The sequence below is a fragment of the Mesoplodon densirostris genome, chromosome 1 (assembly GCF_025265405.1).
Source record: "Mesoplodon densirostris isolate mMesDen1 chromosome 1, mMesDen1 primary haplotype, whole genome shotgun sequence".
Classification (NCBI taxonomy): domain Eukaryota; kingdom Metazoa; phylum Chordata; class Mammalia; order Artiodactyla; family Ziphiidae; genus Mesoplodon; species Mesoplodon densirostris.
In genome coordinates, this window is record NC_082661.1 from 94305271 (window position 1) to 94328509 (window position 23239).

The following is a 23239-nucleotide window of genomic DNA, read 5'->3' on the forward strand; positions in this document are numbered from 1 at the left end:
CAAATGGCGCCTTCCTTGACCACAGTTAATTATAACCGTGTAATAGTTAATATTTGTTTAGCACTATGTCAGATACTATTCTAAATCCTATACATATTTTAACGGTCATTTAATCATTTGAACAACCCTATGAGGAAATTGAGGCAAAGAGTTGGCAGTTGCTGCCACTTCCGTGTATTTATGGAATTTATATACTTCTCTCCTCAAATTAAATTCTTGAGGGTAGAACAGTCCTCCTCATCTTTGTAATAGCTATGCTGGTATAGCGCCTGGCACATAATAGAAACAGGAGGAGCTCAATGAACATCTTTTGAACAATTGGCCAGAGCTGTGTCTCTAGGTTCTAACTGCAGACTTGGAAACTCTTCCTTGCCATTAGCCCTCTAATTTCTCCAGAGCATGCGAGGAGCATGAGTAGCAGAGTAGAGTAGCAGAGTCCCACATAAGCTTAAGGAACCTAACAGTATTTACTAAACGGTTCTGCTGAAATGTATACATACCCTCATATATACCATCAAGCTTTTTCTGCAGCTGTCTTCTTTTAAATTTTTACAAATTTCCATGCACCCAACAGGCATTCAGAAAATACTAGTCAACAATGACGACATTAAACATTACATATAAGAATTCTAGATAAAGGAATGTGGAGCTTACTCTGATCTCGCAGAAAGTCGATTTCTGTGGCCATTTAGATACAATTTGTTTGATGCTTTCACCACCTTTACTTTTCTTAAAAAGACACAAAGCTCGCTGTGAGGGAAAACAAATCTAAAGCAACGCTTCGGAGGTTGTCTACCACTTGAGCGGTGTAATCTGCATCCTACTCACGTGGCGCCAACAGCCCCGCCGCACCTCCTTCTCCCGAGTCCCAGCCGAGTCCCTCGCTCAAGCGAGACACAAGATTTCAGGTTTGCTGGGGACCCGCCAAGTGAATTCTGTTCCACGTTCACCCGAATCCCAGCCAGGTGGGACTAGGGATGTACAGGCGTCCCGCGGGTCACTCGGGGTCGTGTTGGGCCACTCAGGAGAGCGCCGAGAGAGCTGGCGGGCAGCCGGGTGGCGGCGTCCTTGGCGGAGCGTGGAGCGACTGCAGGACTGCCGAGAAGCCCGGGCCAAGCAGCGGAAGTCCACTCGGCCCGCCCTGCGACTTTGAAACCGGTGCCCCAGACCGCTCCTTGGAGACGGTGACGCCGTGCGTCATCACGCAGGCGTCGGCGTTACGTCATCGCGCTTCCTGAAGTTCTCTCACGCTATTAGTTGTCTGTCAAGCGATGGGCGGAGCTGTGGAAACCTGGATGACAGCCGGCTGAGCCAGCTGTGTGGCGGCGGGCAAGCTGGTGGGTCTGTGTCCTAGGATGGCTGGGCCCAGCGGGTTTTTTTGTCTTTTGTTTCTTTTTTTCTTTTATTCCTTTTTAAAAAAGAAACCCCCAAAAATGTAAACATAGGGCATTAACTACATATTTTCAATGCCCCCGTATCTTTGTTACCTAACACTTCCGGGCTGGGAGAACTCGCTGGCCAAAGCGGATGGTTGGAAAGCACGTAGGTTTCTGCGTCTGCGGTCTGAACCCAGACTGGCGTCTTCAGAGTCTACCTCCAAAGCTGGAGGATTCTGGGTATGAATTTGATAATCCCCAGAAACTAAGTACGTGGGGTTTTGGAGAAAGGACACAGCTGTTGTTTAAATAGTTAACCGCGTGGCAATAAGACATGTAGTTAGATCCTCCAAAGATCCTGCAAATTCAGCAGTTATTTCTTTAGAGATAACTTTGATTCCTCAAAAAAAGAAGGAAAGACAAATTCACATTTTTTGCAAGAAATAATGAGGTAAAACTTTACATTTGTATACCGATTACAATCCATCTTTAAAAAGTGATTATGTCTGGATTTAAAGCTCATCATTATTTTCAAAAGTTAACAGAGGAAATTTCAATCCCAGCAATCAAAATGTTAACTTGAAGCCAGCCACCAGTCTTAGTGCTTTTTAATCAAATATGTGTTTTTATGGCTTGAGGTAAAGTTTCTAAATAGACATGCAGAAGTAGTCGATTTAGCTTTCTTTTTAACAGTTTAAGAAGTTTTTGTTGTTTGTACTCATACTGTTATATAAACAAAATAATGTTAGCAGAATGTATTAAGAAATTTTTTAAATGCGTCCAGCTGTATCCAGTTAGGTATTCGAAGTCCTGTTACAGGTTTTCTCCATACTCACTATTAAGAAAATGAGATGGTCCTTCCCCTAAAGACTGGTTGTTACATATGGAGGCACATCTAATAACTATAAAAACTTTAATTTAGCTTTGAGTTAGTGAAGATTGTACTTGATCTGGTTTTTAGTGGCCATGAAGTTAACACAAAAACCTGTTGGAAGGAAAAATTGAAAGTGCAAACTCCAACTCTTTTTCGAAGTCACTGTGTGGCTTTTTCTTCAGGAATGTCTCTCTGACTCCCCAATGACTTGTTTGTATCTTCCCCTACATTTGAACCTTGTATACTGTCATAGGGGGATTTAACTTGGCACCAAACAAGTAGTCATAAACTTAACTCTACATTTACACTAGAAGTTGATAAGATATTAGTATGGGTGAAAGCAAACAGTACTTTCTGGATGTAAATGATGAGGTGGTCTTCACATTGCAAAAATTAAATATCCAAAATTGGAGTTTTTATCTCTGTACTTGAATTATATGGCCTAGATGGTCAAGGTCAATACAAACTATATAGTTGTTGAGTTTTGAGGTGTGGTGGTTTGTTTGTTGGTGGCTTTTTTTGTTGTTGTTGTTGTTACAAGATTTTTACTGGTTGAATTTTAATGAAGTACTTTCAAAATAATTTTCATCTGTAAGAAACAAAATTGCTATGATTTCACTTATCTTTATCTGCTCTAGTGTTCTTCCTTCTTAAAGCTTCCCTTCTGTTCTCTACCCACTTATCCCAAGGTAGGTGCTTCCTTTGTACTTACTTCGTGCTTCTTCCTGCAGTGTCTATCATATTGTTTTGTAGTTTGACTCCAGGCTCCATCATAGTACCTGGAACACAATGAGCACTCAATAAGTATCTGATGAAGGAATTAATTTAAAGAATGTGTGTGTATAGGAAGTATCTATTACTGTAATTGAGTACAAGGAATGAGAAGCAGAGAAAAGTACTTAGTATGTGTTTAACCATTATCTAGTCACTAATTCATGTTTTTTATATTGATATATTTCTGCAATAAGGAAAGCCCTAAAAATTAATAGATTTCACTAATATTAATTTATGCAGTAAATTGACATTGAGTTCCAAGTACTGTGGGGAAAGCATCATGAAGAATACAAAGTTGGAAGTTTAAGCTAGGATCAAAACTTCTTTTTAACATTGTCTGATATTATTAAATGCCATAAAAAGTGATTTTTTAAAAACTCTTAATAATTATGTTTATTTGACCAACCAAGAGAAGAATGGCCTAGAAATTCAATCTCCCTTTTTAAGCTTATCTTTTTTATTATTATAATTATTGTAGTAAAAAACACATAACATGAAATCTACTCTTAATTTTTAAAGTGTCAAGCACAGTATTGTTAACTCTATGCACATTGCTGTACAGCAGATCTTTAGAACGGTTTCATCTTGCATGACTGAAACTCTGTACCTATGGAACAACAACTCCCCATTTCCCTCTCCCACCAAAAGTGATTTTTATAAAACAAAAATAATCATTCTGTTAAAACAAACACAAAAGTTGTTTTTCCCCCAAGAAAGTTTTTTAAAGTATGTTATAAGCAGAATATATTTAGGCTGAACCATGTGAAACTGTTGATTTTTTCCAAAATTTCATATGGCTTAGCTTAATATTTTAACTGAAAATATCTGAATTATGGCAACACCCCAGTGTAATATCTGCTCTTGCAGACTGGGAGAAAATTACAGTAACTTTACTTAAACCTATAGAATATGCATGCTCTTCTCAGAGTAGCTGTGACGCTCAGGTGTAGTGACTCCTTGCTGAATTAAACCCATAGATCCTATTAAAGTTTTGGTAACTCTCAGCAACTAGGATACAGAGCAATTCTATTTGGAAGCACTGTAATTCTGTAAATTATTATCTTTTTGTGAGAAGTTTAATACTTTATACATGATTTAGTTATTAATTTATTATCCTATAAAGAAACAATAATTTCACATTGCCTTGGGTGAAAGAGACACTAAGAAAATAGGCTAAGTGGTGCTGGGAAAACTAGACAGCTACATGTAAAAGAATGAAGAACACTGCCTAATACCATACACAAAAATAAACTCCAAATGGATTAAAGACCTAAATTTAAGACCAGACACTATAAAACTCTTAGAGGAAAACATAGGAGAAACACCCTTTGACATAAACCACAGCAAGATCTTTTTTGACCCACCTCCTAGAGTAATGGAAATAAAAACAAAAATAAACAAATGGGACTTAATTAAACTTAAAAGCTTTTGCACAGCAAAGGAAACCATAAATAGGACAAAAAACCAACCCTCAGAATGGGAGAAAATATTTGCAAATGAAACAGACAAAGGAGTAATCTCCAAAATATACAAACAGCTCATGGAGCTGAATATCAAAAAAAAAAAAAAAATCCAATTAAGAAATGGGCAGAAGACCTAAATGGACATTTCACCAAGGAAGACATACAGATGGCCAAGAGGCACATGAAAAGATGCTCAACATCACTAATTATTAGAGAAATGCAAAACAAAAGTACCATGAGGTCTCACCTCATGCCGGTCAGAATGGCCATTATCAAAAAATCTAGAAATAATAAATGCTGAAAAGGGTGTGGCGAAAAGGGAACCCTCCTGCACTGTTGGTGGGAATGTAAATTGATAAAATCACTATGGAAAACAGTATGGAGTTTCCTTAAAAAAGTAAAAATAGAACTATCATATGACCCAGCAATCCCACTACTGGGCATATACTCTGAGAAAACCATAATTCAAAAAGAGACATGTACCACAGTGTTCACTGCAGCACTATTTACAATAGACAGGACATGGAACCAACCGAAATGTCCATCGACAGCTGAATGGATAAAGAAGATGTGGTACATACATACAATGGAATATTACTCAGCCATAAAAAGAAACAAAATTGAGTTATTGGTAGTGAGGTGGGTGGACCTAGAGTCTGTCATACAGAAAGAGAAAAACAAATACCATATGCTAACACATATATATGGAATCTTTAAAAAAATGGTACTGATGAACCTAGTTGCAGGACAGGAATAAAGATGTAGACATAGAGAATGGACTTGAGGACAGGGGGTGGGAGGGGGAAGCTGGGGCGAAGTGAGAGTAGCATGGACATATACACACTACCAAATGTAAAATAGATAGCTAGTGGGAAGCAGCCCCATAGCACAGGGAGATTAGCTCCGTGCTTTGCGATGACCTAGAGGGTTGGGATAGGGAGGATGGTAGGGAGGCTCAGGAGGGAGGGGATATGGGGACATATGTATGCATATGGCTGATTCACTTTGGTGTACAACAGAAACTAACACAGTATTGTGAAGCAATTATACTCCAATAAAGATCTATTAAAAAAAGAAAATAGGCTGATAGATGCCGAAACTGCTAGGATAGTTAAGACTGAAGCAACCAGAACCATATCTCCAGAGCACTTAACCATATTCCATGATCTCAAGGGTCAGACTATCCTGCCTGAAAGTCTATTTTTCTATAAGAAAACCACCTCAGAAACAGGTAATTTTAATGATTTGAGCAGAAAAATGTTTTCTTTAGGCAAATCTATATACTTTAATAATAATAATCTTTTTTTAGTACTTACTATGCCCTAGGCACTGTTCTAAATACTTTGTATGTATATTAACTCATTTAATCCTCACAAAACCTTGTAAGGTAGTTGCTATTTTTAAATCCCTTTTACAATAACTTGCTAATGATCGCAGTTGGAAAGTGCCTGAATTTCGATTTGAACCCAGGCACTCTGGTGCCAATGTTAGAATCGTTGACCACTATGTTTATACCTCCCAGCAGGATAATATAATTTGCAGCTAGGATAATATTATTTACAGCTAGTGTAATATAATTTACAATTTTTGCTTATATAGCCAGTTAGCCTTTAGTTACATTAAGTGAATTATTGCCGGACGTGTTCTATTGTAATCTTATGATTTACAGTTGATTTTTAAATTGTGCAACAATTTTAAATATTGCTGAGTTACCCTTCCATCTTCCTCTAGAAAACCGCTCAAACTTCTGTGGAACGATTAAAAGTCTTCAGACTTTTAAGTCTTCAGACTTTAAGGACCAGCGGTGGTCCTTCAACAGGTCTCTGTGCTTCAGTCCGCCAAGTCCCTCCCCCAGAGCGTGCGGGCGGCGGGGCAGAGCCGCAGGTCCTTTGACCTCGGCCGCAGGGAGCGAGCGAGTGTTGGCCCGAGAAGAGACTCCTGGTCTGTGTTCCCTCCTTGTCAACGCTTTCTCCACTCTGTCGTTCCTCCCGCCTTCTCCTAGTCTTGTTGGCTTTTTCTCTTGCAACTTATTTTTCAGCTGCTTCTCCTGGCGGCACAGTTTCCTCCCACTTTCGGGCTGACTTCCTCCTTTCTCCGTTTCTCTCTTAAATGGACGCGGGAGACGGGGAGTGGGGGCGGGGAAGATGCAAACTGAAAAAAAATCATTTTTGTAGAAAACTGAAAACAAAAGTTCGTGAATAGAATATTTGGAAATTTTCCTCACAAAACGTTCAGGTGAGAAAACACATTTTCCATAACTTCCTTCTTTTAACCTTTGTGGAATTTTTTTTTTTTTTTTTTTTTTTTTTTTTTTTCCTCTCTAGGCTCTTAATGCTCCGGGGTTCCGTCTCATTTTTCTTCCTTCATTTCCTTTTAAGGTCTTCCCATAGTACAAGTAAAGCATGAAAATAATTAGTTTCGACTTTTTTTGATGAAAGAATAATTTGAAGAATAGAAGTTAAAATGTGGAAAAGTACAGATTAATAATAAACATTCTTTTTAAGAAAGTTTACACAGCCAACATAAAAATTGTATAATAGAATGGTGTTCACCTTGAATGAATATATTCTTTTAATAATATTCCTAATATTCATTCTGACTTTTTAGAAATGTTCAGCATATATAACGTAAGGGAGAAAAGAGGTCGTCACTATACTGTTTGAGAGATCCAGCTTAAAATTAGACTTTAAAGCATATCTTTAATAATTTAGTTTTGAATAAATGCATGTCTATCATAGTATAAAATTCAAATATATTAAAAAAAAAACTGATACAGTTGAAAGTAAATCTTGCTTCCTCAGCTTTCTCAGGCAGATAATCCCCTCCAAAGAGGCAACCACTGCTACACTGGTTTCTTGTATATGCTTCCTGAGATAGTATATGCATTCACAAGCATATATGCAAATAGTCTTCCTTTTTATTAAGTAAATGTATACTTTTTGCACCTTGCTTTTTGCATCTAATATATTTTAGTTATATATATAGAGCTGCCTCACTCTTTTTAACAGCTGTGGTATTTCCTTGTAAGATATAGCATAATTTATTTACTAGTTCTCTACTGACAGGTATTTAAGTTGCTTACAATATTTTGTTATTCTAAACAATATTTCAGTGGATATCTTTTAACTTATGTCTTTTTGAATATGTACAGGTATAATAACTCCTAGAACTAGAATTGTTGAGTCAGAGGTCATTTGCATTTTTTGTTTTGATAGATATTGAGGGATTGCTCTTGACAGAGTCTGTGCCAGTTATGCCCCAACAGCAATATATTGATTGTTTCTCAGCGTCTTCATTATCACAGCATTTTATCAAACTTTCTGATTCTTGACAATCTAAGGGAAAAATACTAATTTATTGTTGTTTAATTTGCATTTCTATCATTATTAATGAGACCGAACATTTTGCATTTTCTTTCTGTGAGCTGGCTATTCATAACTTTACCCATTTTTTTTGTTGGGATGGGCTTTTCATTATTGATTTCTAGGAGCCCTTTAAACATTAAAGAACTGAGTTATTTGTCTGAACTATGAGTTGCAGATATTTTTTCCCAAACTGTCTTTGATTTTGTAATTGGGTTTTTTTGGTGGAGGAAGGCAGATTTTTGCTTTTCTTAAAAAATGTTTAGGGCTTCTCTGGTGGCGCAGTGATTGAGAGTCTGCCTGCCGATGCAGGGGACACGGGTTCGTACCCCGGTCCGGGAAGATCCCACATGCCACGGAGCGGCTGGGCCCGTGAGCCATAGCCGCTGAGCCTGCGCGTCCGGAGCCTGTGCTCCGCAACGAGAGAGGCCACAACAGTGAGAGGCCCGCATACCGGAAAAAAAAAAAAAAAAAAAAGTTTATATAGCCAAATGTATCAGTTTTTTTTTTTTTAAATGTCTTCTGGGTTTGGGATTATATCTTAAAAGGCTTTTTTCTGCTCTAAGATCATCTTTTAAAAACAACCTCCTGATTTTTACTTTCTTGATTTTATTTGGTTTGATTTTTATGTTTATATCTTTGATTCATTTAAAGCTTAGTTTGGTGTAGGGATCCAACTTTATTAAGTTGGAGTGCAAAATGAACCAACTGCTAATGGATCTGGTCGGTTAGGACATGAGTCCTGGTTGATTAGCTACGTGAGAATCATCCCCAACTCCCCATAGACTTTCTTACACTTTATTTCTCCAGTACCTGCTATGGTGCCCAAAACGAAGTGAGTAGCTAATAAACCTTTGATAAACTAATTTGAGAGGAAATTTCTAGATATGATGTCTTATCTTAGTTATTTGCCATTGTTCTAATATATAGTGTTGAAAGAGATAGTGATACCACTAACAGTTGATTTCTCCTGCATAAAATCTTAGAATCATGAAATTTTAGATCCAGAGACTAGAACAGTTATTCACTCCACAAATAAATAATAAGTTCCTATTACTTACAGGCATTCTAGCTAGGGATGCAGAGAAAATAAAACAAGTACAACATGTCATGTAGTGTAAGTGCTGTGAATCAAAACAGCAGTGTATGGGCAATAGAGAGTGACAGGGAATGGAATGCTGCATGGATGCCCACTAGCCCAGGTTGTGAAAGACATTAATAAACGAACTGTCTCTACTTCATATGAGCACGTGTGCAAACAATGAAAATTGAAAGGTAGTGGGGGTTAAGCCTCCACAATCCTAAGTGTCCCCAGGGAGCTGAAAATCAATTGTCTCTGCGTCCATGTTATCTTTAGATTAGATCGTAAACTAGTGAGCAGGCCTATAATTTTTAGGTTGATTTTGTTATATTATGCATGCTTAGATTGACGTGAGTGTTCTTTAAGCAAATTAATAAATTTGTTCTGATAAGAAACTAAGGTCATTTTATGCAAAAAGCCAAAATTATATTCTACCCTTGGGCATGTCAGCCATGGCACTCTTCCCTACTAGTGGAAGTCTAGCTGATATTTCTTGCAGTAATTTCCAGGCAATATTCAAAGAAATCTTAGGAGAAAAGGCAGAAAGAACCAGAAAGACTTAGGTTTTCAGTACCTTATACTGCCAACAAGAGTAGCTCTGCTTTTATCATTTATCTCTTCTTATCGTCCAGTTAAGATTACATTTTGAAGTAATTTGAAGCCATACTCTGACCATGACCCATCATGTGTGCATGGAACTGACAGGCCATTTTTAGGAGCACATCACTGCATATGGTTTAATTCCATTTAGACATAGAGACGATGGCCTAAAAGAACTGGGAGTTGAAAATTCCATGGTGGAAACCCACTGATTAGGATAGGGATCCCTTTAATGTGTGCAGCATTTTTTTGTGGATATGCTGGTTGCATGGAGAATTAGTGAATCAACCAAAACTTCCTAGTCGCTGAGCTATATTTTCCCAGGATTGTCAAGAATTGTCAAGCCCTAAGTTAGGAGCATAGCATATTGGTGCCAGAATCAGATTTAATCAGCATTTCTAACATCTTGATTTATTCTTATTTCTTCCTATATGCTGCAAGAGGGTACTTACATACCAAAATTTGTAGTAGAGGGTGATATATTTATTTTGAAGAATGTGCCTTGATATTTCAACTAAAGAAAATAAATTTATTTTTGAGGTATTTTATTCCAGGCAAATCAGGACTCGATTCCACATAAGTCAGAATCAGTTTATACAGTCTTATCACTAACTGAGCTTATTTCAGTGATGAAGAATATAAATTGCGGAACATATCCTCTTCTGAAATGCTGTTAGTTGCAAATGGGTTGCAATACAAGAACTATTTTTTAATTTTAGAAGTTATCTATTAAAATTTCTTAGCATATAGTGAAAACTGAGAAAAGCTACATACTTTACAAAAAGGTTTTTGGAGATCTTGGATTCTGTATGCGACACAGAACTTAAGTATTTGGATCTCCCAGTGCTGGGCACATAGTAGGTATTCAGTACATATTTGTTGAAATAAATTTATTGAAGTATATTTTTATGAAGCCATCACATTGTATACCTTAAATATATATAATTTTTGTCAGTTATATGTCAATAAACCTGAAAAAAATGTTAAGAAATAAATTTATTCAAAATGTAAAACTTTATTACTTGCAATAAAAATAACATGAAGCAAGGAAATGCATTCAGTGACTTCAGGTAAGCGAAATTAGTCTGGAAATACCATCATTTATAATCAAGTTTATCTTTTGGAAAAGACGTAAGGACCTAGTATAATTTAGGGGAATCCATTATTCCCAAAATAAGGTTTTCATCTGTTTGCAGATTCCTGAAATGTCTTCATCTGGGAAAGCATGGCTGACATTGGTTCAGTTTCTTGATTTATTAGCTATTTGACCTTGGACAAGTCTGTTTCTTTGTTTGTAATGAAGATAATAATAGTTCCTCTACAAGTTTTTGTGAAATTAAATGAGATAATGTTTATAAAATGTTTGATCCATAGTGTTCAACAAAACATAATTTTATTAATATAATACTATGTCCTTCCATTTAATCCTGAGAGTAACAATTTAAAATGCAAATACTGCTTGCATCAGATGTACTTAGTCTATTTCAAAGATTAAATGATAGCAGATTTTGTTCCCATATTTCAATTGGAGAAAAGGGATTAACCGAGCAAATGGTCATTTAACACTTGAAATATCAAAAATGGAAAAGTCTAAGAAAAACCATACCCTGAGACTAGGGAAGACATTAAACTCTGCCTGCCTTCAAATGGTTGAAGCCCCCTACTCTCCCACCCCAAAAAGAAAAGAGTTTTAACCAAAAGAACTGGTGTTAACAGCAATGCTTGCACTCATTTATAGAGACTTTGAAAAATCAAATTGAATTTTACTATAAAGATCTTGATTCCCAGGGGATCCAGTAATTCATCTGCACATTTTACAATAAGACAAAAGATGGCATATAAACTCATAGTGCTTAGTTGTTAAATACATGAACAGTTTGCAGTGGATTTACTTACAGTTCTTAAAAACTATTTTGATACACTCTTTAGTAGGTAACTCGAGGTGGATCTAGACTTAATGTCTTAAAGCTTTTAGGATCCAACTACCTATTTTATAATAGAACTCCATGTCCATGATTTACCATAACACAAATGGCCTTTTGACTCTCAGAACCTTGTTCTTGTCACTCTACTGCCTTCTTGCCTTTGAAATTTGGCTTTGAAATTTTCATTCCTTTCTAAAGGAAACATTTGTAAATTGTTAAAGAGTTTTTTTTAAATATTTTTTCCCATTAGAGTCTTCAAATGGATTTTAAAATTGAACACACTTGGGATGGTTTTCCAGTGAAGCATGAGCCAGTGTTTGTCAGGCTGAATCCAGGTGATAGAGGAGTGATGATGGAAGTTAGCGCTCCATTTTTCAATGATCCTCCAGCCCCACTAGGAGAACCGGGAAAGCCTTTCAATGAACTGTGGGATTATGAAGGTAAGTGGAAGTACTGTATTTTATTGCAGACATAAATCTTTTTATAATAACCTCTCATAGAACTATTATTTTATCTTGCTGTAAGGAGGTGAGTGCTTCTGAGCAACTGACATGTGCAGTTTCTGATATTTCCTACCAATCTCGCACTCTTGACTTTTTCACGTTACCTATGTGACTTCGACTATAGAACAGTGAAAAATGGCAATTACAAATCCAGATTTTTTAATTGCTGCTATATTTCCTTCCTTTACTTCTGTTACCTATTCTAAGAAGAGTTCAGCATTTGTTTTGTTTTTAAGTATCTTCAAATTGCCACTTTAACCTTATAAACCTTCTTTATGGAAGCTTTGGGGTGTTTCACTTATTATGAAAACACCATTAACTTAAACATGAAATGTAGTTTTTATTTTATACTGGCAAGTAATCTCACACATTAAGTGAGGGCTAAAAGACCGGACATGAAATTCCACTTTCAGGTTTGCTGTATGATCACCTTCTAATGAATCCTAATTAAGCCACCAAACTTATCTTTCTTAAATAATCTTTATGATGCCATTTCCTAGATTACAAATCATTAGTGTCCCTAAGATAAGGTTCAAACCCTTCCCATAAGCTTCCAGGGTACTCCTGAATCAAGCTATCAAATTAAACCAAAAGTTCTTGACTTCCAAAAGGCTGGTAGTCTCATTCGTGCATATTCTCACTCATGTACCTTTTCTCATTGAAGTCCCCCTGCTTCTAATGTACATCGTTCAAGGTCTAACTCAGGTTTCATTTCTTCAAAGAAACCTTTGATGACTCTTCTAGTCCATAGTAACATCTACTTTCTCTATGCCATCTATATAGTATGCATTTTGTCAGTGTTAATCTATCATATGTTAAACATATGTTGTCTTTTATTGTTACAGAACTCGTATATACCAGCTTCCTTTTGGTGTACAGACTAATGTGAGTTATCTACTGGAGGTACTATAGACACCAAACTCAACTAGTCCTAAACTCAACTCATCCACTTCTCTCATAAACTTGCTTCTTTCACTAATTGCCCAATCTCAGTCAACAGCACTATAATACATCGAATCACCAAATGTAGAAATGTGAGATCTTTCCAAGATATCCTTCTCTCTCACTCTCCATATTTGGATTTATTTGTTAAGTCCTGTCAGTTTCACCTCCTAAATGTTTCTCTCATTTATTATCTCTTCTTCATCCTACCATCCTTGCCATAGGTAAAAGACTTTAAAAGGAACAATAAGACTCTGAGTTGTTGATGGGGCTATATCTATATCTTAGATATTTTATTATTATAAAAATAACACATGGAAAACTAGAAATAACCTAAATGTCTGTCAATAAAGAATTATGTGAATAAATCATAACATTCTATAGAAGAATACTATGCAGTAATTAAAAAGAATTAGGTATCTATATGCTGTACAGTTTGTGTGTGTGTGTGTGTGTGAAGAAAGCAAGATGTAATCAAAAAATAATTCCATATATTTTTTTTAATCTATACAGGTAAAATAGATTATGGAAGGACAGAAAAAGTCTGATAGGTTTTAGAGCAAATTGGGAAGAAAAGGACTTTGACTTTTTACTTACATATATGTTTATGTTCTTTTAATAATTTAAAAGAAACGTGTCATTTTTATAATTATACAGTGTTTTAAATAAACATGCTCAGAAAATTTCAGGAAATTATAAAGAAAAATCACTCACCTGTATTCCACCTGTCAGAGATAACCAACCATAACATTCTTGTGCATGTTTTGCAGGCATCGAAGCACAGGCATACGTGCACATTTTTGTTTCATGTGCATTTGGTTATTGCTCTGCAGCCTACTTACCAAATATCATGGATATCTTCCTATATCAAAAAATATTTAATTGTATATTTTATTTTAATGACTGCATTGTATTCTATTACATGGAATACACAGATTCCATAATTTAACAGGTCTCCTATATAATACGATATTTATTTATATAACAGGAGATAACAATTTAGACCATTTCTTTTTGAGTAATATTGTACTTTGATGAATAGCATCTTACTTCTTTTTCAGTTGTGTGATTATTTCCTTAGGATAAATTCCTAGAAGAAGATAACTAGCTCAGAGTCTGTGTGATATGTTCATTTCTTTACAACCTCACCAACACTAGGCTTCATTAATATTTTTATTTTATGGCAATCTGATATGGGGAAAAAATGATGATTTATTTTCTATGTATTTTTTTCTTCCAGGCAATGTCTATTTATTTTATTTTCCCCTTTTCCTAGTGGTGATATAGCTTTAATTAAAAATAATGCATTAATTCACTTTATATTCTAAAGGTATAAACAAATTATTTATTGTTGAAGCAAAATTAAGTTTCTCAATATGTCATATCTCTGTTTTCAAAAGTTGTGGAAGCATTTTTCTTGAATGACATAACTGAACAGTATTTAGAAGTTGAACTTTGTCCGTAAGTATAAAATATTTCTTCTAACTCACTACTATATATTTTGAACACATTATTTTCTAATTATAAATCATGGATATAGTAAAAGCTCACTAATTCTAGTTAACTACTCAGAATGCTAATTTGAATTAATCTGAATTATATATAATTCCTTATTTTCAACTAAATGTATAATGTAGGATATATAAGGTTTTGAAAATATTATATTGATACTATTTTCAATTCACTAATGTAGTTGGTTTTCTAATAAATTTGAAGGTTTTTTTGCAAAATGAAAATTATTATAAAACTCTTTCATTATTTACTCTGTAAATTTGCATTGTTATATATTAGCTATTTAGAAATAAAGGGAGGCATATTCATTATTTACTCTGTAAATTTGCATTATTATATATTAGCTATTTAGAAATAAAGGGAGGCATATAGGTATAACGAATTGAACTACTTTATGAAAATGTTTCTTTTAGGGGATTCTTTTAATAACTAGATTAAACCTTAATTTTATATATTACATAGTTATGTATTCATGTATTCCTTCCTTTATTTATCATTCATTTACTGAGGGTATACTTTGTCACTTTATGTTCAGTGCCAAGGATAAAAACTAAATCACACATGGCTTTTCCTAGACTTATGAAAAATACTAACCTTGGACTCTCTCTGCACAAATTTAACTGGTCCTTAGGAACTCTCTACCTGGTTGGCAGTTTTTTTCCTGTAGAAGTCAAAAAGTAAATTTATACCTACCTGTTATCTAAATTATAAGAAATTTTAAGTTAATATTTAGAAATGAAATATTTCTTTATATTTCCATTACTCATTTAAAATGACATTTAAATACTTCTCAGCATCTGTTATCTAGTAGCCTTTGTCCTTTTGTAGACTGAGCAGAGTCCTGAACAATTGATTTCAATGAGATTTTGGATATCATTTTCTTCTCCCTTATTTTGATTTCTTGCTAATGCTAGTGTGGAAAATATAGCTCTTCACAATTATATATTTCAGAAGAGTAATTATATATCTTTGTTACCCTTCAACTAACATGCCAAAATCTTTTTTTGAAATATATGATTAATTCTCATAAACTGTAATGTGAGGTAAGAAAATTTCACCATACACGTGAGGAAGCTAAGGCAAATAGGTTTATAACTTGTCTAGAAGATAGTCAAGAACTTGGATCTGCTAGAATTCTAAAGTTACATCCTTAGTTTAAATTTTTAGATGATAATATCAGTTTATTTTTATAAAGTGATGACTTAGCATAAGATGCATCAGCTAATTAGATTATGTTTTGTTAGGAAATTATTCAATAACTATAATGTATAAAATTAATAAATTCTAAAAGTTTGTTTTTAGATACATTAGGACAGTTAATTATCAAGAATCATGGTTTTGCTTCAGGCAATTAACTCCTGTGACAGTTAACCTCTAGGAAAGCAACTTGAATATGTTTGTTTGAATTTTTAAGAACTTTTATTGTTCTTAGGATATTCTTAAGGTTGCATAATAACAATAAAAAGAAGCAGAGAACTTTTTTTTTTTTTTTTTTTTTTTTTTTTTTTTGTGGTACGCGGGCCTCTCACTGTTGTGGCCTCTCCCGTTGCGGAGCACAGGCTCCCGACGCACAGGCTCAGCGGCCATAGCTCATGGGCCCAGCCACTCCGCGGCATGTGGGATCCTCCCGGACCGGGGCCCGAACCCGTGTCCCCTGCATCGGCAGGCGGATTCTCAACCACTGCGCCACCAGGGAAGCCCCAGAGAACTTTTAAATGGAAAAGAATACTTGTTTTCTGTTAGACTAGTTTCTTGAAGGAAATCCTTTGTGAAAAGCTCCCAACAGACCATCTGTGTCAGAATGTTTAGATATAGTCTTTTCCAGAGACCGTAAATTTGCTTCATGTAACTATTTGAAATCTTTTGATTCTTACTGACACGGATAATCCCAATTATGCTCTCTTATTAGAATTTTCTTTTGGGAGTATGTTGTGCTTCTCCTTGAAGATGTGACATCAGTGTCAGAACTAATGGTTGAAAGCAGGAAAACACAGCAGGCAGATAGGTCGAGGACTGTTGTATGAGAAAATAGTTACAAATTAAAGTCTTCAACCTGTTAAGTAGTTTTAGACAATCTATATTTTTATCTTCCATCTTCCTAATGAGCTTCAATACAGTTTTCTTATAGAAATAACCTTTAATATGTTTGTTGGATTTTGACCTGGAAATTGGTGCCAGCTTCCCTTAGGATACTTTCATTTTTGAAATGAGTTTTATTATGAACTCCAGATACCCCACCCCTTTTGCATACTTTGGACCATCTAACCAATTGAAGTATTTCATATAGTTTCCTATTTAAAGAATATAAAAAGGAGTCTGAACATGTGTAGCTTTATGCATTTGACAGCAATTGCCTGGAAAGTGTTAAACCCAAAGAAGCTATTTTTAAGTAACTGAACACGCTGGCTGTCCCTGTAATTATCCAATATTCATACTGCATCTTTTAATTATTTGGAAATTTAGTTACAAGCATACACATGGCAGATATGAAGGATAGTGAAGAAAATAATGTTTATTTCAAACACTCATGAAGAATTTTAATTTTGACAGCCATGGACAGCATTTGGTGCTTTTACTCTCTGGAAAAAGAAATGTGTGGAAAGTAAGTAAATAAAAATATGAGACAAAATCCTTAAGTGTATAAGATAGATAGATTTTTTAATGTTAATATATACATATTTAAGTGTTATTATATTATAAATATGAATTTACCTTTTGTGTTTCACATGTTGTTTCTGTAGCAAGAACTTGATCTATCATTCAAAGCGTGCAGAGGAGAGACAAAATGGGAAGGTAGAGCTTATCTTCCTTGGAGTTATTTTCCACCAAATGTGACAAAATTCAATTCATTTGCAATTCATGGATCAAAAGATAAAAGAAGCTATGAAGCTCTTTACCCTGTACTTCCACATGAGCTACAGCAAGGACAAAAACCTGATTTGTAAGTAGAAAATAAATGAAAATATGTCCTAACTATAAGAGTTTTTAAAAATTAATTCTTGGTAGAGTAGTAGTAACATTTTTTGGTCAAAGAAGACACGTGTAAAAGCACCAAGTAGAGTTCTATGTTTCCTGATGGTCTTCAGTGAGTATTTGGCAAACTGACTTTGGACAGTCTCTCTCACTGCTGTCAGTAGAGCACTTAGATTGCCATGGCAGTGTGAGAAAAGTCTTGCTTAGTGAGTATTACTACAACTGGCTTAGAAGTGTGGTTGTAAGTTTATTTATGATCCCTTTCAGAGCGAAATGGCCAGAGGCATCTTTGTTTCCTGGTGTGAGCAAAGGGTTAATAAATCCTTTCCCCTGCTGCTTGAGAATCTGACATTAAGTCAACTCTCTAGTTCTCTTCTCCTGGTAACCTCATAAGGATAAAAATGTCAGCTATATTTCTAGGCAGCATAGATGGAGACAGCACAGCTTTGGGATTTCCCTTTAACAGTAATGTTCTCTGTGGGGACCCTGGAAGCTATACCTAGGGAGTTATTGCAAGAAATACTGTCTCCTGTTGGACAGCGGGCATACAAGCCAGGAGATTTCCAATGCTTTCCCATTTTGAGTCTGATCTCTTTGCACCTGAAGCTGTCACTTAAGGAGAATGTAGCCCTGGCCAGCCTTATGAATGCTTCATGGACCGCTGCAAACACTACCAGCTCAGGGAGGAAAGCCAGCCACTGTCCTGGGGCGAGCTGAGATTCCTGCGCTATAGTGCATACTCAAGTGACCAACATAGTCTGTGAGTCTGCGTGTTTAGAAAAGCCTAACAGAGACATCGTAGTGGGCTTTGCACTCTGGTACACAGATTTCGCTGCCTTTTCACCCTTGGAAAGTGCTGCACTGTTCTTCTCCCTTGACCTTCCTGTCGTGCTCTTACTCCGCTGTACTTGACTTTTTATCTCTTCTAGCTTATTACTTTTTTCTGCCAGATGCATTTTTCCCTTTTCCCCTTGCTTTTCTTGGAAAAGCCTATTTCTCCCTTTCTTTCTCTTATCCTTAACTGCTTAATCTGGATTGACTAAAACTGGCTCAGCCTGGTCAGATGGGCAGAGTAGGACAGGAATCTAGATGTAACTCACCCAAGGCTCTCATATCAAGATGGTATGTTTCTCTGGCTCTTCACAAGCTAATGTATTCCTGTATTCAGGCTTCCTATGTATAGGTTATCAGAGGCTTACTCTAGGTAAAAGTATGATTATGCCATTGGCTAGGGCAGAGTGATTTCCTACAGAGCTGGGTTCCATTGCAGCACGTTAGCTAACCTTTCTCTCCTCATTAAACCACAATAGAAAGCTTCCTAATGGTTAAATGGTTTTCCTAGAAAGAAAAGAACTAGAATTAACCCTCTTTTACATAAACCTGCCTTGCTTTGGCAAAGGAGTCTGTTCTTTAATCTGTTGAGCTGAAACTTTTAAAAAAACAGTTATTTACATAACTGATATAAATCATCAAAGTTTGAATATGAAAACATCTGTAAGAGTATAACATTATTTGTTTAAGGCTAGATGGAATGAGTCAAGTTTTCAGGGTTGGTTTTTATTTCTCCCTTCAGCTGTGAGGGAGCTATCTGCAGAACTGAAAGGAGAGTGCTTTGAGATATGGGTGAATATTTTTGGAGTTGAATGATTGCTAGAGTGAGAAAATTGTACATGTAGAATACATCTTACCTTTGATATTCTTAAAATAGAATGTCCTATAACAGATATAACAAAATAAATAGCCCTTCAGGACAGCTTTTTCACAAATGCATAATTCATTTCAATTCCAACCATCTTTTTCTTTGCATTTAGCCATCGTCTGGAATACTTCAAGCCTTTCAATTTTAACACACTGCTCGGAGAAGAGTGGAAACAACCAGAGTCAGACCTGTGGCTAACAGAGAAACCTTATGTGTAGGAGTATAGTAGATGACCATATCAATCATTTCTTCTCTATACCTTTTAAGGTAAACTAATAATAAGTATAATCTCTTTCAAGATACCATGAACATATTTCAATGATAAATATTTCATAGAGGTCAGTGAAAGTATATGGTATCTCTGTGGCAAATTGTGTATGAATTAACAAGAAAGTAGAAAGTTCATGTATGATTTTATCTATAAAGTGAAAATGTTTCTTGGAGTCACTTAGTCCAGGAGCCATCATGCCAAGGGTTTCTACCATCTGCCTTGCAGCGCCATCACCCCACATATCCCGGACTCTGTCATCCAAAATCAATATTTCTCTTCCCACTCCCGTAAACCTCAGCCAGCTTATGACTGAACATCTTATTTGCACATTTTTGAACTCCATAGTAATGTATAATAATTCTTTACTCAGACTCCTCTGTCCATTTTTGAAATGAATAGAAAACAATGACATATTTCAGTTGAACAGGAGGTGCACATCTCTTAAGGCATTATTAAAATACATATGCTATTTAATTAGCTGTATTTCCTGTCTTATGACTACTTTTCTTCTGTAGAAGAAAGTGGAATGAAGTAGTCTTGAATTCGGGCAACAGATTCTGCTTTCATTTACAAATAAATGACATTTTCTTAATGCTGTTAAACAAGATGTCAAAAAGTCTTCATTTTATTTTATAAACATCAAACACTCCTGGACCATAATTTTCAAATTTTATATTATAATTCATAGCTTGAAGCCATCTAGTAGATTATCTATGAACTTCTCCACCAAACCTGGTCCTTTACCACCATTCTTAACTCAGAGATTAGCAGTCTTACAGAAGAAGAACCTTTATTACTTGTACAGATACTTAGTTGCCTACCCAGAGATATACTTTTTCCTCTTCTTCTTTGCTAACTCTTTTATATAACTTGAATTTTTAGGGGATTTGCTCAAAAACTACATTTACTCATACTCCTTTGCAGGTAAAAATGGCACTGTAAAACAGTTTAGGTCAACGAGATTTAAGTATACAGTGTTAGATGGGCCTTTAAGAAAAGATGCCTCACAGATGAAGGACTCTGCTGCCATGTACCTTTTGTCCTTTGCCTTCCCTCTCCCTTTTTCCTGAATTACAGAATTGATACCCGAGGTAACATGCTTGCTCCATTGTGTTAATGAGGAGACAGCTCAAGAATAGCTCACTAGCAAGATAAAGGAGCCTGGGTTCCAAACAGCACAATAGAGTAACATGTCATATCTGGACTGCTACCTACAGATTTCTTTATAAAGAGAAAATATAAACTGTCTAATTTGTTTCCACAAATCGATCTATAGATTCAATGCAATCCCATTTTAGAAAACCCAGAAGGCTTTTTTTTTGGTAGAAATTGACATGTTGATTCAGATTTTATATGGAAATGCAAAGGACCTGAAATAGCCAAAACAATTTTGAAAAAGTACAAAGTTGGAGGACTTGTACTACCTGACTTTAAGACTTATTGAGCTTCAATAATGAAGAAAATATGACCTTGCATAGATTTAGACAAATATATCAATGGAACAGAATAGAGAAACCAGAAAAAGAACTACATATAGTCAATTGATTTTTGACAAAGGGAAAGGGTAGTCTTTTCAACAAATTGTGTTGGAATAACTGGAAAAACATGAAAAGAAATTAACTTACCTAACAACCTACAGGAAAATTAACCTAAATGTGACTGATGAAATGAAAAAAGTTCTAGAAAAACTCTTCACATTCAAGGATAGACAAAGATTTTTTTCAAACAGGACATAAAAATCACTAAAAAAGAAAAAAAATGAGAAATTGAACTTCATCAAAATTTAAAATTTCTGTTTGTCAAAAGCTTCCATTTAAGAAAGCAAAGAGGCAGTCCAGCAATTCCACCCCTGGGTATCTATATCTGAAAAAAAATGAAAACACTAATTCAAAAACGTACATGCACCCCAGTGTTCATAGCAGCATTATTTACAGTTGCCAAGATATGGAAGCAGCCTAAGTGTCCATCAACAGTTGAATGGATAAAGAAGATGTGGTACATATATACAGTTGAATACTACTCAGGCTTAAAAAAGAAGGAAATTTTGCCATTTGCAATGACATGGATGGACTTGGAGGGCATTATGCCTAGTGAAAAAAGTCAGAGAAAGACAAATACTGTATGATATCACTTATACGTGGAATCTAAAAAATAAAACAAACTAGTGAATACACTGTAAGTCCCCTATATATGAACGAGTTCTGTTCCGAGAGCGTGTTCATAAGTCCAATTTGTTCATAAATCCAACTAAATTAGCTTAGGTACCCAACTAACACAATTGGCTATATAGTACTGTACTGTAATAAGTTTATAATATTTTTCACACAAATAATACATAACAAACAAAAAGAAAACATTTTTAGTCTTACAGTACAGTACCTTGAAAAGTACAGTAGTACAGTACAACAGGTGGCATACAGGGGCTGGCATCGAGTGAACAGGCAAGAAGAGTTACTGACTGGAGGAGGGAGAGGAGGTGGGAGATGGCAGAGCTGAAGAATCGTCAGCAATAGGGGACGGAGGGCAACCTGCAATTTCACTCATGCCTAACATTGATGGCACAGGTTCTGGTTCCTTGCTGGATTCAATTCTATCTACCCTCTTGAAAAAATGGTCCAGTGATGTCTGGGTAGTAGCTCTTTTTTCCTCACCATAGATGACATGGTAGCACTGGACTGCATTCTGAATGGCTGCTGCAACCTTCGTGTACCGTTCTACATTCAGTTCCTGTGCCTCAAAAAATAACAGTGCCTCCTCAAATAAAGAAAATCCCCTTGCCATTTCCTGCATCGTGAAACTCTTCGGTTCTTCAGTTACTTCTTCCTCTGTCTGTCTTTGTCCTTCCTCTGGGCACGTTTGCATCTTTGAAAGTTTGCAACTTGAAGATTGGTATGTAAGTGACTTACTGTATAACAAAAAATGAACAGACTCACAGATACAGAGAACAAACTAGTGGTTACCAGTGGGGAGAGGAAAGGGGGAGGATCAAGTTAGGGGTAGGAGATTAAGAGGTACAAACTACTATGTATTAAATAAATAAGCTAAAAGGATATATTATGCAACACAGGGAATATAGCCAATATTTTATAACAATAAATGGAATATAACCTTAAAAATTGTGAATTACTGTGTTGTACACCTGAAACTTATGTAATATTGTACATCAACTATACCTCAACTTAAAAAAAAGAATTAGAAAAAAAAATAGTGAAGAGGCAAGCCACAGATTGGGATAAAATATTTAAAATAGATATATCTGATAAAGGGCTCTTCCCAGAATATGTAAAGGAAACCTACAAATCAGTAATGAAAGAACAAGCCAATTAAAGAGCAAAAGACTTGAACAGACACTTCACAGAGGAAAATATGTAAAAGGGCAATAACTTGAAAGTATAGCAAGGTTCTCAACTTCCCTTATCACCAAGGAAATGCAAATTAAAACCACAGCAAGATACCACTAAATAACCAAAATTAAAAATTCACACGATGGCTAAAATTGGAAATGACTGACAATACCAAGTGTTAATGAGAATATGGAGTACCTGCATCACAGGTTCAAATATAAATGATAACTTTATAATATGGGGGCAAAGTAAAGCACAAATATCCTAGATACAGTCAAAACCATAGAAAAGATTGAATTTGGATGTTGCACTTTGTGAGCTATCTGAAACCTAATATGTATCTTCTTTTTATCTGTTTAGATACTTTGAAAACATCACTTGACTTTCTTTTCTCTAGATAAGAAATATTTTCTTTCTTCCAATACCAAGCAAGCAAAAACACATTATGTAAACATTTTCTTTTGAAAGGAACATGCAGTTCAGGGAAAATTTATCCATTAGTAAGATACAAACAATGCACCCTATAGAAACTTAGTATTT

General features: G+C 35.5%; 2 protein-coding genes across 9 annotated transcripts in view; one reads left to right on the plus strand and one right to left on the minus strand.

Annotated features, from left to right (window-relative positions):
- SCLT1 (sodium channel and clathrin linker 1) overlaps positions 1-1556 on the minus strand; it is a 285252-nt gene extending 283696 nt beyond the window's left edge. For 2 of the 4 annotated variants that reach the window (XM_060105958.1, XM_060105951.1), the window contains exon 1: positions 829-1556. Coding sequence is in view for 2 of the 4 variants with exons in the window: in XM_060105954.1 (XP_059961937.1) it covers positions 655-688 (34 nt within the window). In the remaining 2 variants the exon portion in view is untranslated. Of the gene's footprint in view, positions 1-654 lie in introns of all 4 variants that reach the window. The other 2 variants (XM_060105954.1, XM_060105947.1) reach the window with 1 other exon arrangement.
- C1H4orf33 (chromosome 1 C4orf33 homolog) lies at positions 1278-22428 on the plus strand. Of its 5 annotated transcripts, none has more exons than XM_060105967.1 (7): positions 6332-6428; positions 11706-11895; positions 14301-14361; positions 16963-17014; positions 17154-17353; positions 19197-19351; positions 22012-22428. In XM_060105967.1, exons 2-6 carry the CDS (start codon positions 11715-11717, stop codon positions 19300-19302), a joined length of 600 nt encoding a protein of 199 aa, XP_059961950.1. In that variant the 5' UTR covers positions 6332-6428; positions 11706-11714; the 3' UTR covers positions 19303-19351; positions 22012-22428. The 5 variants fall into 5 exon arrangements, with proteins under 5 accessions (XP_059961971.1, XP_059961961.1, XP_059961950.1 ...); XM_060105965.1 differs by lacking the exon at positions 22012-22428 and adding an exon at positions 6662-6722 and having other exon boundaries at positions 6340-6428; positions 19197-20411; XM_060105988.1 differs by lacking the exons at positions 6332-6428; positions 22012-22428 and adding an exon at positions 1278-1337 and having other exon boundaries at positions 19197-20411.
- The last annotated feature ends 811 nt before the right edge of the window (positions 22429-23239 follow it).